The sequence below is a fragment of the Camelus bactrianus genome, chromosome 35, assembly GCF_048773025.1.
Source record: "Camelus bactrianus isolate YW-2024 breed Bactrian camel chromosome 35, ASM4877302v1, whole genome shotgun sequence".
Classification (NCBI taxonomy): Eukaryota; Metazoa; Chordata; class Mammalia; order Artiodactyla; family Camelidae; genus Camelus; species Camelus bactrianus.
The window spans coordinates 26,148,006-26,160,033 of record NC_133573.1 but is presented as its reverse complement, the minus strand read 5'-3'; the positions used below and the strand labels follow the sequence as shown (position 1 = coordinate 26,160,033).

At 44.6% G+C, this 12,028-nt stretch overlaps 1 protein-coding gene across 4 annotated transcripts in view; it reads right to left on the bottom strand.

The window, feature by feature from the left end:
• USP6NL (USP6 N-terminal like) overlaps positions 1 to 12,028 on the bottom strand; it is a 139,533-nt gene that overhangs the window by 38,318 nt on the left and 89,187 nt on the right. For all 4 annotated transcript variants that reach the window (XM_074358114.1, XM_074358116.1, XM_074358115.1 and 1 more), the window contains one exon: positions 4,413 to 4,493. In XM_074358114.1, the coding sequence (XP_074214215.1) occupies positions 4,413 to 4,493 (81 nt within the window). The remainder of the gene's footprint in view (positions 1 to 4,412; positions 4,494 to 12,028) is intronic.

The window sequence follows — 12,028 nt, the reverse complement described above, 5'->3', positions numbered from 1 at the left end:
TTCATAATCCAGTCACAGACTACTGCTATCACAGCTGAGCATCACACCCCGGCAGGGAGCCCGGGTGGGAAAGGGGGGCCAGCGGGCACTGCTCTATCTAGGTCTGCGGGGTGATTTCAGGGGGCAGTTGGCCCTGATGGAGGAGGACATGTGAGATTCTAAGGGGAAACCAGAAGACATTTAGGGTAAAGGTGCTGGGGACAAGGGCAGTGAATCTGCTGTGGTGGTCACTTCGTTATTGGTCCAGCACAGTGGGTCTCACTCATCCTGAGACTACGTTAGAGATACTGGAGGAAAGAGGGATGAATTCTGCATGAGAGAGTTAGGAAAGATATCCTTTAGAGAAGATGACAATAAACTCAATATTAAGGATATGCAAAAATTTGCAAGAAAGAAATGAGGGTGGGGGTGAGGGTGGAGGTGACAGTGAGGATAATAATGATTTATTAGGAGCTGAGATACTAATTTCTAGATCAATTTATTTCTCCTAATATTTTTACACTCCTACAGAGGCAGGTAGTATGATTATCATGCCCATTTTACAGATGAGAAAATTAAGACATAGAAAAGGTTAAGTAACTAGCTGGTCACACAAATGATAAACTGAGGAAGAAGAATTGAAATACAGGTAATCTGACTTTATAGATCATAGTCTGAACAACCATGATATAGATTTTAACAACATTTTAATATTCCAACTTGAAAAGTACTACCTTTAAAATTCTGCTACAGTTTTGTTTTATGGATATGATATATAAAGTCTTTAAATAAATAAGGTGGCCTGAAATCTTCCTCTGTTTCCAGGATCTCTTCACGTGCCAATAAAACCAGTCTATTTCAGTCACACAGGTATATTTTTAAAATTCATCAACTAAAAAAAAAAAAAAAAAAAATCCACCAACTGACCTAATGTTTTCAACACATCTTCCCAACCTCAGTGATTTCAAAACATGAATAAATGTACCAGTGCCCATGATCATGGTGCCAGTGAGTATACCTGTCAGCCTGGCAAGTTTGGCTCAATTTCGTGGGACTTTCATAACAGCAAGCATTCGCCATGAAACAAAAGCTCCCTCTCTGAGATGCTTGTGCTCTTCCTGGCCTCTCTGTGTCCTTCAATCACCCCTGCTCCACTGGTCCCTACGTCTCTGCCTCCAAATAGACAAGAGTCTCCTGAGTTTGGATCTGAAAAAGTCTTAAACCATCCACAAGGCCCTCTGTCTCTTAGGACCGCATTCTATTCCCTTCTGACCTTTTACTGACAGACATCAAAGGGGGCAGCTAGCAAAAAGATGGTGCAATAAACAAGCCCTGACATCTGGACATAGGAGCCCTTGACGGTCACTAATAAACACCTTGAAAAACTGATTTTTAAAGGTTGTGCCTCCATTTTCGCGTCAGTAAAATCAAATGTTGGCTAATACGAGTCTATTAGTTATCTGACCAACAAAGGTCCATTCAGTTATTTGCCTCAAGAAAAAAATATGTTTATCTGTAGTAGGAACTCTGCAGTGACAGAACTTAGACACAATTATATCATGACTAGTTAAATCAGAACAGCCTCCACTTAGCAGACAGAACTTCATCTCTCCATTTAATAGACTGATTATATTTTAAAAATACAGTATGGCTGTACATAGAGGGCAGTCACTGTGAAAACACACAGGTAATCAATCTTAATGGCAATTTTTTTCATTGAAGTTTGTATTCAAAAAACCCAAATATTCTCTATCAGAGCTATATTTTAATTTCAAGATATTTTAAGATATTTCTTTGTACTCCTACCACATAAGTACAGAGTCTGTTGAGAGAAAACTTTTATCTCCCCTTGGAAGAGAAGAAAAATACATACTATTTTTTACTTCAATGCAATTTAAAGCTGGGTCTGAACTGAAAGCAGTAATCCTTTTAGAAGGTGCATTCTGTTTCATACCAGACTTGACCATATGTATATCATCAAATAATTCTAGCATTATAGTTGTGGGAAAGTGCTTTAAAATTATACCCCAAAGAAAGAGCTTTATTAAAATCTCTCTTACCGGGAAGTACAGTAGCCAGAGTTGCTGTCAGGAGAACAAGGGGAACTGCTCATTTTCACAGGGGCTTATATACTTTCACAGACACACGTGCACCAGAGGACAGAAAGCCATGTAATTCTACAAGCACTTCATTAGACTGAAGCTGAGATTAAAGCACAGATGCCATGCATCGAAATGCATCCTGCAATTAGCACATGAGCGATCTTTCCACAGAGACGGCAGGCGGAGCAGCTGTCAGCTCAGGGCAGCCAAGAGGAGCACGAGCTAAGCGAGAACACGGGTGTCGTGACCAACATCCCACCCTGAGGTGCTTCCTGAAACACCTCAATGCAGTCAGCAGCCCGAGAGGAGCTCACTCCTGATGAAAATAAAACAGCAAGAGTCTAACAGACTTTAAATAAGGATATTTAGGGTGCTCAAAAAGACAAGTGACATTAGTCCTGTGAGATTCCCCGTGACAAACAGATTTTCATGGTTGAACAAGTGTCACACAATTTAAGGTCCCTCAAAAATTTCTACCACGTTGTAATATTAAAGACACTGCGGAGGCCTGGAGTAGAGAAACCTTGCTGACCTCTGTTTAGCTTTAATTTTTCCCAACTTTATTTCTCATGTAATAATAAAAGTTACTGACTGCATATTAAGTACAGGCACTATTCTTTGTGCATCACATGAATTAGCTTATTTAATCCTCAAAACAACTCTTTGAGGGAGGTATTAAGAGATAAGTAAACTAAGGCAGGAAGAGGTTAAACACCTTCCCCCAGGTCACACTGCTTGTAACGTGGCAGACTCGGGGTCCAAAGCTAGGATGGTCCGTTGCTTAACCATCAGGCAATACTGCTTCTATGTAACACCTGTTAGACCCCAAGGAACTGATGCTGCCTGGAATTCTTGGTAAATGCTGATTTATAACCATCTGTATCTATGTAAAAAGGAAAACAATTGCGCAGGAAGCAAGTGTGAGGAAACAGACCAAAAATTCTAAGAGTTACACTCAACTGTGCTTTGCTATAGGATTATGGAAGATTTCTTTTTTCCTTTAAACTTTTTTTTATTGTCCAACCTTCCCTCAAAAAACTAACAGTGGTGGTTAACATTATTCAGTGCTTCCTATATGCAAAGTGCAGTGCCAAGTGCCTTACCTGCATGAAATCATTAAATTTTCATCTCTTGGAAAAGGGTTTTATCTTTTCCGTTTTACTGATGAGGAAACCAAGGCTTAGATGTCAGCAGCTCTCAAAGCACAGGCCATGAGGTCAAAAACTATTTTCATAATGATATTAAAATGTCATTTGCCTTTTTCACCGCCTTGACTTTCGCACCAAGAGCAGGAAAGCAATGGTGGTGAAGCTCCCGGCGCCAGAACACGAACGAAGCCACAGTTCTCTCTGCTCATAGTTTACAAAAGAAGTCGGTGCACTTAAGAAAGCCCAAGTGTCTTCACCCTTGATCCTGCACACGTCTTGCTAACAGTCTGGGTGACGAGACGGGACGCACACACGGCACCGTGCCACACACAGAAGGACAGGGCTGGCCTCAGGAAAGAGCATTTACGCGGCTGTCTGTATCATGATCTGAGCCGAGCGCGTTTTCCGCGGCGCACTGCTGTTACTGGAAAGGAAGACGGACCAACCAACTACGGTTGCTGAGACTTTGGTATTTAGGAGATATTTTCTCAAAAATAAACGAAGTAAGCCTGTCACTTTAAGGAAAATAACTGACTTATTTGTTGCCACTGTTAACATTTTCCCTTTCAAGCAAAAGTTAGAATTTTGGAAAGCCTGTACCACTAGAAGCTTGACAATATTTAAAGACTGACAAAGACTGGCATTCATATTAATAAGTGTGTGTGTTTTTAAAAACTGGTTTAAAACAGCACAAACTCAACACAGGAAAGACTTCAGGGGAGGTCAGCCAGAAGCTTCTGGACAAGGAGAGTGCTCCTGCTCCAGAGAAAGCTTTCCGAGGCCAGCCCCTCGCTCCTCCTGGGTGATGTGACAGGTGGATTTGAAGCCTGGAATAAATGCAGCAATTCTGACCCTAAAGGGAAGCCGACCCCAACATAAGGCTGACAGCACTGCAGAGAAGACGGATGGGAAGAAACCACATCACAGGCAGCCTAACCAACGCCGAACTCAATCACTCCTGGAACCAATCTCCCTCTGGACTGTCCCATACATCCAATCTGAACTGGGTATTCTGTTACAACAAAAAGACTCCATATTTGAGGCATTCGACTAAATTAAATTAAACTTACTTTTTTAAAAAAAAGATATGAATGTAATACTCTTATAATTAAAGAGGAGCTTCTAGTGGGAAAATCTACATTAAATTTGTATAGTTTCATAAGGAAGGAACATTTTTAATTACCTTTTCAGTGTTCTTGTATTTTTCCCATCCTTTTAGCATTTTCAACCATTTAGTAGTTCTTTCAATTTCCAGGTGCTTTTGCTAAAATAAAATTGAAATTCATTGTTACTGTTTGTTTGAGGCTTCTTAAGAATTACCAAAAAAAAAAAAATGTCAAAATGCTGTTGAAAAACGGACTACTAAAAAAGTTATGCTATATTAGACAGCAAATACCCTAACATTTAAAAAAAGTTGGATAACTGATTACATTTGCATCAACAGTATTCCTTAAAGTTATGACATATAGATGTTCCACTGGGGTAGGCAAAGAAAAAGGAATCCTGTATTTTCTAACATTCAAAAATTAATCTCTGAAAACCCTGTGTATTCTACAAATTTAAGCCAAAAGGAAACTTTTTAATATTTTAAAATATTTTTATGAAGCAACAAAAACACAACTTCAAAATTCCATTCTCTTCTTTCACATTTTACTAAATTCTGGCATCTTAATGTTTTCAGTGACAAAGGTGGTTTTTATAAAGGAGAACTGGGTATTTATTTCTGGAGAGATTATTATATAAGTAGCACTATGCTAGTAAAAAGTTGTACAAAAATAAGCAACAGTTGCTGCCCTAAAGAAAATTCCCCATCTGCTAAGGGCACCTGACGGAGCATACAGTGCTGTGGCCGGTGCTGCGGCCGAGAGGCGGAGAGGGTGACCCCAAGTGCTGGCAGAGGGAGCAGTCAATCCCACTCAGGGCCGTCAGACGGGCCTGAACGAAGACCTGGACGATGATGAGGGCTCTGACCTGGAAGGAGCACTCCGAGAAGCAGGGACAGGCATACTGCTCAGCCAGCTCAGCACCGCAGGGGCTAAAGAAACAGCATGAGGAACCTAGGCTGAACGCACCGGCAGGTGCCGGATGTCACACTAAATTCAGATTTGGGGCAAAGCTGGGGAACGGGGAAGGTGGTAGAGAAAATGCGTCTTCCTTGCTTCTTTGGTTTCCAGGAGAAAGGCTAGTTTTCCTAAGCGCTTGGGCCCTCTCACTCACTCCTAAGGCAGCAGAGTGACCTACCTGATTTGTAAATTTCGAAAAGAACTGGCCAAGAACAGCCCTCTGTTCCTTTACTTTGGGAGCCCAGCTAGCCTTGAAAGCACATTTGCACCCCGTCCTTTCAGGCAGGAAAAAACACCCTCTTCAGTCGGTAAGTCTGGGTGATCCCTCTGCCCGGGCCCAGGCGAGTCTGTCTGTCCCCTCCTGGGCCCGCAGGGCCGCCCCCCCTGCCACGCCCACCTGCTCCCACGATGCCGAGATGTCCGCTGCCCCCCACCACCCGGGACGGTGTGGGCGGAGCACACACCTAACCCCCACCTGTTCCCCGGCACAAAACCGACAGAACGCCTCCCTACAAGCGAGCAGAGATTCTGCTATTTTGGTAATTCTCCTCGACCCCAGCATTTCCTTTTCTGAAGGCCTCTGTAAGCGTAGTAAGTGTATGTAAAAAGCAAGGAAATGGAAGACTACACAACAAAGAAAATCGTTCTGAAGATACATTTTGTGCTCAAAAATGTATGCTCATTACACCCCTATGAGATAGGTATAATCTCCCCCACTCTACAGACAAGGAAACAGAGGCACACAGGGGTTTAATCAACTTATCCGAGTCCCCCTTCTCGTAAGTTCAAGGCCAGCCAGCTAGACTCCAGAACCCGCACCAGCTCCTACTCTGCTTCCACCGCACCCCTGCTTCGGTCCGGGGACCGCAGCTCCTGGGTGAAAGGCGGCTCCTCGCTGACCGTCTTCAGCCCAGCCTCAGACAGACAGACAGACAGCACCGGACCGCCACCACCAGCTTCAGATTCAAAGGAAACACTAAAATCCCAAAGAAAACCCTGAATTTAGGAAAAGATTCCCACCAAGAATGTTTTCATAGAATTTTATTTTGGCGTCTTCTTCAAACTCCTTAATTACTTATTAACTCTTTCTAAAAACTTTGATGGGTTTTTCTTAATCAAAGATGATCACCTGCGAGCAAAAGATATTCTGTCATGATTCTCATTTTTCAAAAGGTTAAGCATATTCTTCATTATATTAAGTGATAAAATGTTACAGATGGTTTCAGAAATCTGTTTAATTTTAAAACTCAGTGGGGCACTGAAATCTAATTAATGTTTCTGTTAAATGTGACTGTAGAGAAGGCCAAGCTGTGAAAAGTTAAGACTGATCCAGGATGCCATTTGGTACTTTCCTGTTCGTCTGCACTTCCTCCTCCGACTTCTTCAAAGTGTAATCCCTCTCTCCACCAACCGGAAAACACCAAAGAATTCAAGCCAACCCCGGAGTACAGTAACATACACTGTGCCGGGAAAACCCTGCTGAGATGCAGCAGTCTTTCATGTCTATGACTATTAAATCATCAATGACTCACTTTAAGAAGTAGCTATTTTTTCTTAAGGCACTTTTTTTTTTCTACTTCTAATGCTTTTCATATACAGAGAGAGTTATTTTAAATGCTACACATTCTCATGTGCAGGGACAAAAAACACGAATGATTTTAAGAATCATTAAGTATTCTTTTCTTTCCCCTACAGCGAATTTTAAAAAAGAGAAAAAAAGATGCACCTTGGAAAAAGCTCTCAGGCTATAGGATTTTAAAATTCCACATCAGTAGTTCCATAAGGTTTAAGTGTTAACGCTATAATGCTGCCAGATCAACTACACCAGACATGAACGTACGTAAATGTCTTTTTTCCCCACCCATGCATCTATAATAAATGGGTAAAATATACTTTAACATCAAACATGTTACAGCTTAACTATTCCAGAATTTATTCTGAAGTAAGAAGTAACTGAAAACACACGTGACAAATGTGAACTTAAGCACTCTAGAAAAATGGGATAAGGAACACCATCTTCTATGGACTCAGTAACACCAAGACAAACTAGAATTTAACAGCAAGTTAGTCTCGATGGAGAAGTTCAGCAGACAGCTTCCAGCACAACACACCCAAAACGACTTCCCTACACATGTGGCTCTGACTTTCCCTTCCCTAATGTGAATTAACAGCACCACACCCGCCAAGCCAACCAACGGAGAACCTTAGGTTGTTTTCAGTCTTCCTTTATCTTCCTCCCACGCCCATTCGACACTCTGCTGCTTCCATCCATGTCTCCTGCTTCGGCAACCCTAATCCCTAGATGAAGGCAGTAACTCCTCACAGGGAGCCCGCCTGTCTTCAATCCAACCTCCACGCTGCTATGGCTTTCTAAATGGGTCCCAGGGTAAAATCTTTCAGTGGCTACACGTTACCTACAAATAAAGTTCTAATCTCTACATGGATAACCCTTCACAATATGGCCCAAACTCACCTTCCAGTTTCACTTCCTGTTACTTTTATGATCTGGCCACCTTGAACTGTTTGTCTGATCTGATGGTGGTAAAATGGTGTGATGGGTTTTTTTCTATGATTCTTTCTATATTATTAACTGATATTTTTCTATTAAAAAGTTTTTTCTTTTGAGTCCCTCATTTTTAATTGTCACTATGGTATAAAGGCCTATTTCATTCAGTGTCTTATAATCTATTATTATTATCATCATTCTTTTTGAAGCTCAAACTGCCCCAAATTTGGCTGGACTGCCTCATATTTGGAGACTTCCCCCTTTCAAATAGATCCTTTAGACATGCCCGATATGGCACAAAATAATTCAGACTCACTTTTGACCTAGATCAGCCATTCCTTTAAGAAACAGTGTTCTCTTTAATGGGGAATGGTATTCAAAAGCTAAGGTCTGGGTACTAGACGTGTTCATTATTGCAATTTTAAAAATCATACAGGAGGACCCCAGTGCAAGAAGATTCTGCTCCCCTGAGAATGTGAGAACAACATGTATCAAAAGGAGAACGATGCAGACGTTTACTCTCCGCCCAGCATTCCCTCTGCTCTCTCCCCATTACCTCCACTGAGGACAAAAACAGTACACTGTTGTGTATTTCATTCCCCACAGGAGCTGTTTTCAGGAAAGGACTAAACTTCTGAAGTTTATGATCTGATACCTGACTGTCTAAAATTGGTATTTCCTCCAGCTCAGGACTGGCCCTCCTACTGGGGCAAGGAGGGTGTCAGGATCAAAAATGGGACCAGTGTCGTCCTTGTTGCCTCTCGTGATCTGAGACCACACTTCAACCCTCTGCAGGACCAGCTGAAGAGTAAGCACTTACGAACGGCTGCAGCACCCACATCGTATGAACTTGCCCGGCAGTGGGTCCAATGGTCCTCCCCCACCAACACGATTAACAACCCAGACGGTAAAGGCTAAACATATACAATGCAGGATGGATACTAAACAGCCTTCTCTTCTAGAATAAGAAACCTTAGAACTTCACCGAAGTTCAAGTGTTCAGATGTTTTTTGACTATTAGGATGTGTGCCTGGGGATAAAGCTGGCCCAAGTCACGCAGGCCTGGACCTCGCCAGCAGAGGTCAGGAGAGGATGAGAAGTGCAAGCAGCAAAGGGTCGTGTTCTGACAGAACGACGACACTGCAAAGTCTATCTGTCACGTATTCTGAGTAAGATTTCACACCACATAAAATTAAGACACAGTTTTTAAAGATTTGAATAGGATCCAATATTCCGTTAAGCATGCAAAATACTGCACTGCAAAAAGGCGTAGCTGGATCCATGGAAATTCATGGCTTTATGTAGCCTTTCCTCCTTATTAAAAACATCAATAAGCTCAAAGAAACAATATAATCCACTGTTAATAGTGTTCTCTGCAGAGTAAACTAAGTGTGTTTGTTTATTTGTTTAAGTGCCTGTTCTGCCCAGAGCCCTCTGCAAAAATCAACACCAATCATCTGATGAGCAACTGCCTCCTCCCATTCCTATTTTAAACAGAGAATTGTCTTCAGCAAAAACAGAAAGAACAACCCTGGCAGAGCTGGAACCAAGGCCACGATGACTTGACCAGCCATCAGTGAACAAGTCTTCCCAAACGGCAAGAAGCACGTGCGGCCCCGTGCGGCGGACAGTCCGCGAAGACTCAGAAACTCAGAAACGCGCGTGCGCTTCAGCAAGGTGATCGTCTCCACTGGTTCCGCTCCATGAGGCAACACGTGGAGAATTTTGTTTCAGTTTCCGAGAGCTGGCCGACCGCGGCCATCGGGACCAGGCAGCCACTGAAGAATATAAGCACTAAACTGAAACGAGAAAAACTGGGGGAAATCCTGGCAAACCGTGGCGTCTCTAGCCTCAGGCTGCTCGTCACCAGCTCCGAAGGAAGCAGGCTGCGCCAGCAGGCGCGCGCTGGGCGTCCCCGCACCGGAGGCACAGACCACCCCGTCCGCGGCCTCGGAGCCCCGCCCCGCACCGCCCCGCACCGCCCCGCCCCGCCCCTGCCCGGAGAACGCCGGCAGGTGAATATAAGATTACGTCTTCGTGTTAAATTATCGAGGTGTGCATGTCATTTTTTACTGATTTCCTATTATATTAAAATCTCTACAGTAAACAACTAATAACTGTAACTTTAATTGCAGTGGGTAAGAGGTCTTTTACTGTACAGGCAAGTCTCTTAAAAAACAAAAAAATAAAAAATAACCTCCCTCAAGCACGCATCCTCCCCTACCTTTTGTCTCGTATTTCTTCTTTTCTTTAGCATCGCATTTCTTGAATCATCTATACTACTGGTTCCCAGGCATTTGAATTTTCTGGACCAGTAAAGCATTTTGAAGGGGGGTAAGGAGGTGGCATTGGAGAGAGAAGTCAATACTGGGTTCCCAGCGTGTTATTTTGCCAATATGGATGTCTTTTGTTAAAAGATACCTTCCAACTCTTCTCTCCCTAATTTCTCAACTAAAGCACATTGTCAAAAAGAACAGAGGACCAGCTCCACCAGCCCTCACCCCACACGGGCAGCAAAACGACACTGACCGTACGGTCACCTGGCGGGTCCCTTGTTATGAGGCATGTTCTGCCCTAGGTTCTGGGGACACGAGTGAACACAGCAGATGAAACCCCCCTCACAGAGGTTACATCCTAGTGAGGAAACAAACAAAATAAAGATACAAATAAAATACTTAGTATGTGAAATAGTGTTAGTGCTGAAGGAAAAATAAAGGAGGGGGTAGAATTAGCATGTGATGGGGGAGGGGGGCTGCCAGGACGGGTCTCTCTCTGAGGGAGACACTTGAGTAAATACCTGAAGGAGAGGAGGGGCCGCGCCGGGTACCTCGGGGTGGGGGGAGGGCTCCCAGGAGAGGAAGCCGCAGGGCGAAGGCCTGGAGGAGGACCGTGGCAGGCGCGGCCAGGGAACTCGGAGGAGGCCAGAAGTGAGCAAGCAAGGGGGAGCAGGAGATGAGAGGGGAGACTAACAGAAACTAGGTCACAGGGGGCTCTGAGGTCAATCTAAGGACCTTCCCATTGACCATGGAGAAAGACCGTGGATAAGCCAGCATGTTCCCATTAGGAGTGGCATGACCCTACTATTTTAACTGGATCAGTCTGGCTCTTTGGGTGAACAGACAGACTGGGGAGAAGGGAGGACCAGGGCAGGGGCAGGAGCTGGAAGCCCCACAAGACAAGTCACCTCGGGCCAGGAGGCAGAGCAGAGCTGCTGGGAGGGCCTCACAGTGAACCTCCCTGAAGGCCCAGCTCCCAGGACTACGAGGGACACGGTGTGGATGTGAAAGGAGGAAGACAGACAGACAGACGACTCACAAGTTTTTAGACTGAAAACTGGAAGGGTAGGGCTCCCATGGGCTGAGATGGGCAGGTTTGTTCACAGAATGGATTTGAAGAGAACAACAAAAGCCCAGTTCGGACATTTATTAGACACTAAAGTGTACAGAGTAAGTCAGACTCCGAAGTCTAGACACTGAAATGGACTGACAAGGACATGCAAGTCGGGCAGCTGGCATTTAAAGTAGAAAGACTGGATGGGATCACCCAGGAGGAAGTAGACAGGAAGCAGCAGTTTCGGGCCTGAGCCGCGAGGCACCCTATGAAGGAGAAAGATCAGGGAGATGAGCAGGACCAAGCAGAGCGGGAAGAACACGTGGGGAGTGGGTCCTGAAGGCCAAGAAAAGAGTACGTGTCAGCTGGGGACACCAACCAACCACCTCGCATGTGCTGGGGAGTCCCTGGGAACTGACTCCTTGGCGGAACAACACAGAAATAAGAACGGAGAACAAAGAAGCAAGAACATCAGCTGAGAGAGGACAGGGAAGGGCTTACTGGAGGTTTGGGAAGAGAAGGGAACGTGGCACTAGTTAAAATGGGAGCAGAAATCCACTAGGAAGAAATGGTATCGTGTCCAGGCAGCATGAACGTCCAGCCACAGTCCGTGATCATGAACTTAACGTAAACCCACGCACCGTGGTTGAGAGTCTTTCCCCAGCTGCGCTGAGCCATGCAGGCGCAGGCACTGCAGCGGCAGAAAGCTTCGCCCAGAAGGAGCGACAAGGGTGAGGAGGTGGGGGTGCCGGCCTGCAGCGGAGCGCAGCTGGGAGAGAGGGGAGGAAGGCACGAGTGTGCCACGGGGCGTGGAGCAGTGGTGGGATCCAAAAGGGCCCAAGGATGAGCGAAGTCAGGGCACCAGCAGAGGGGTAATGGTCAGAGGGGGAGACAAAGAAA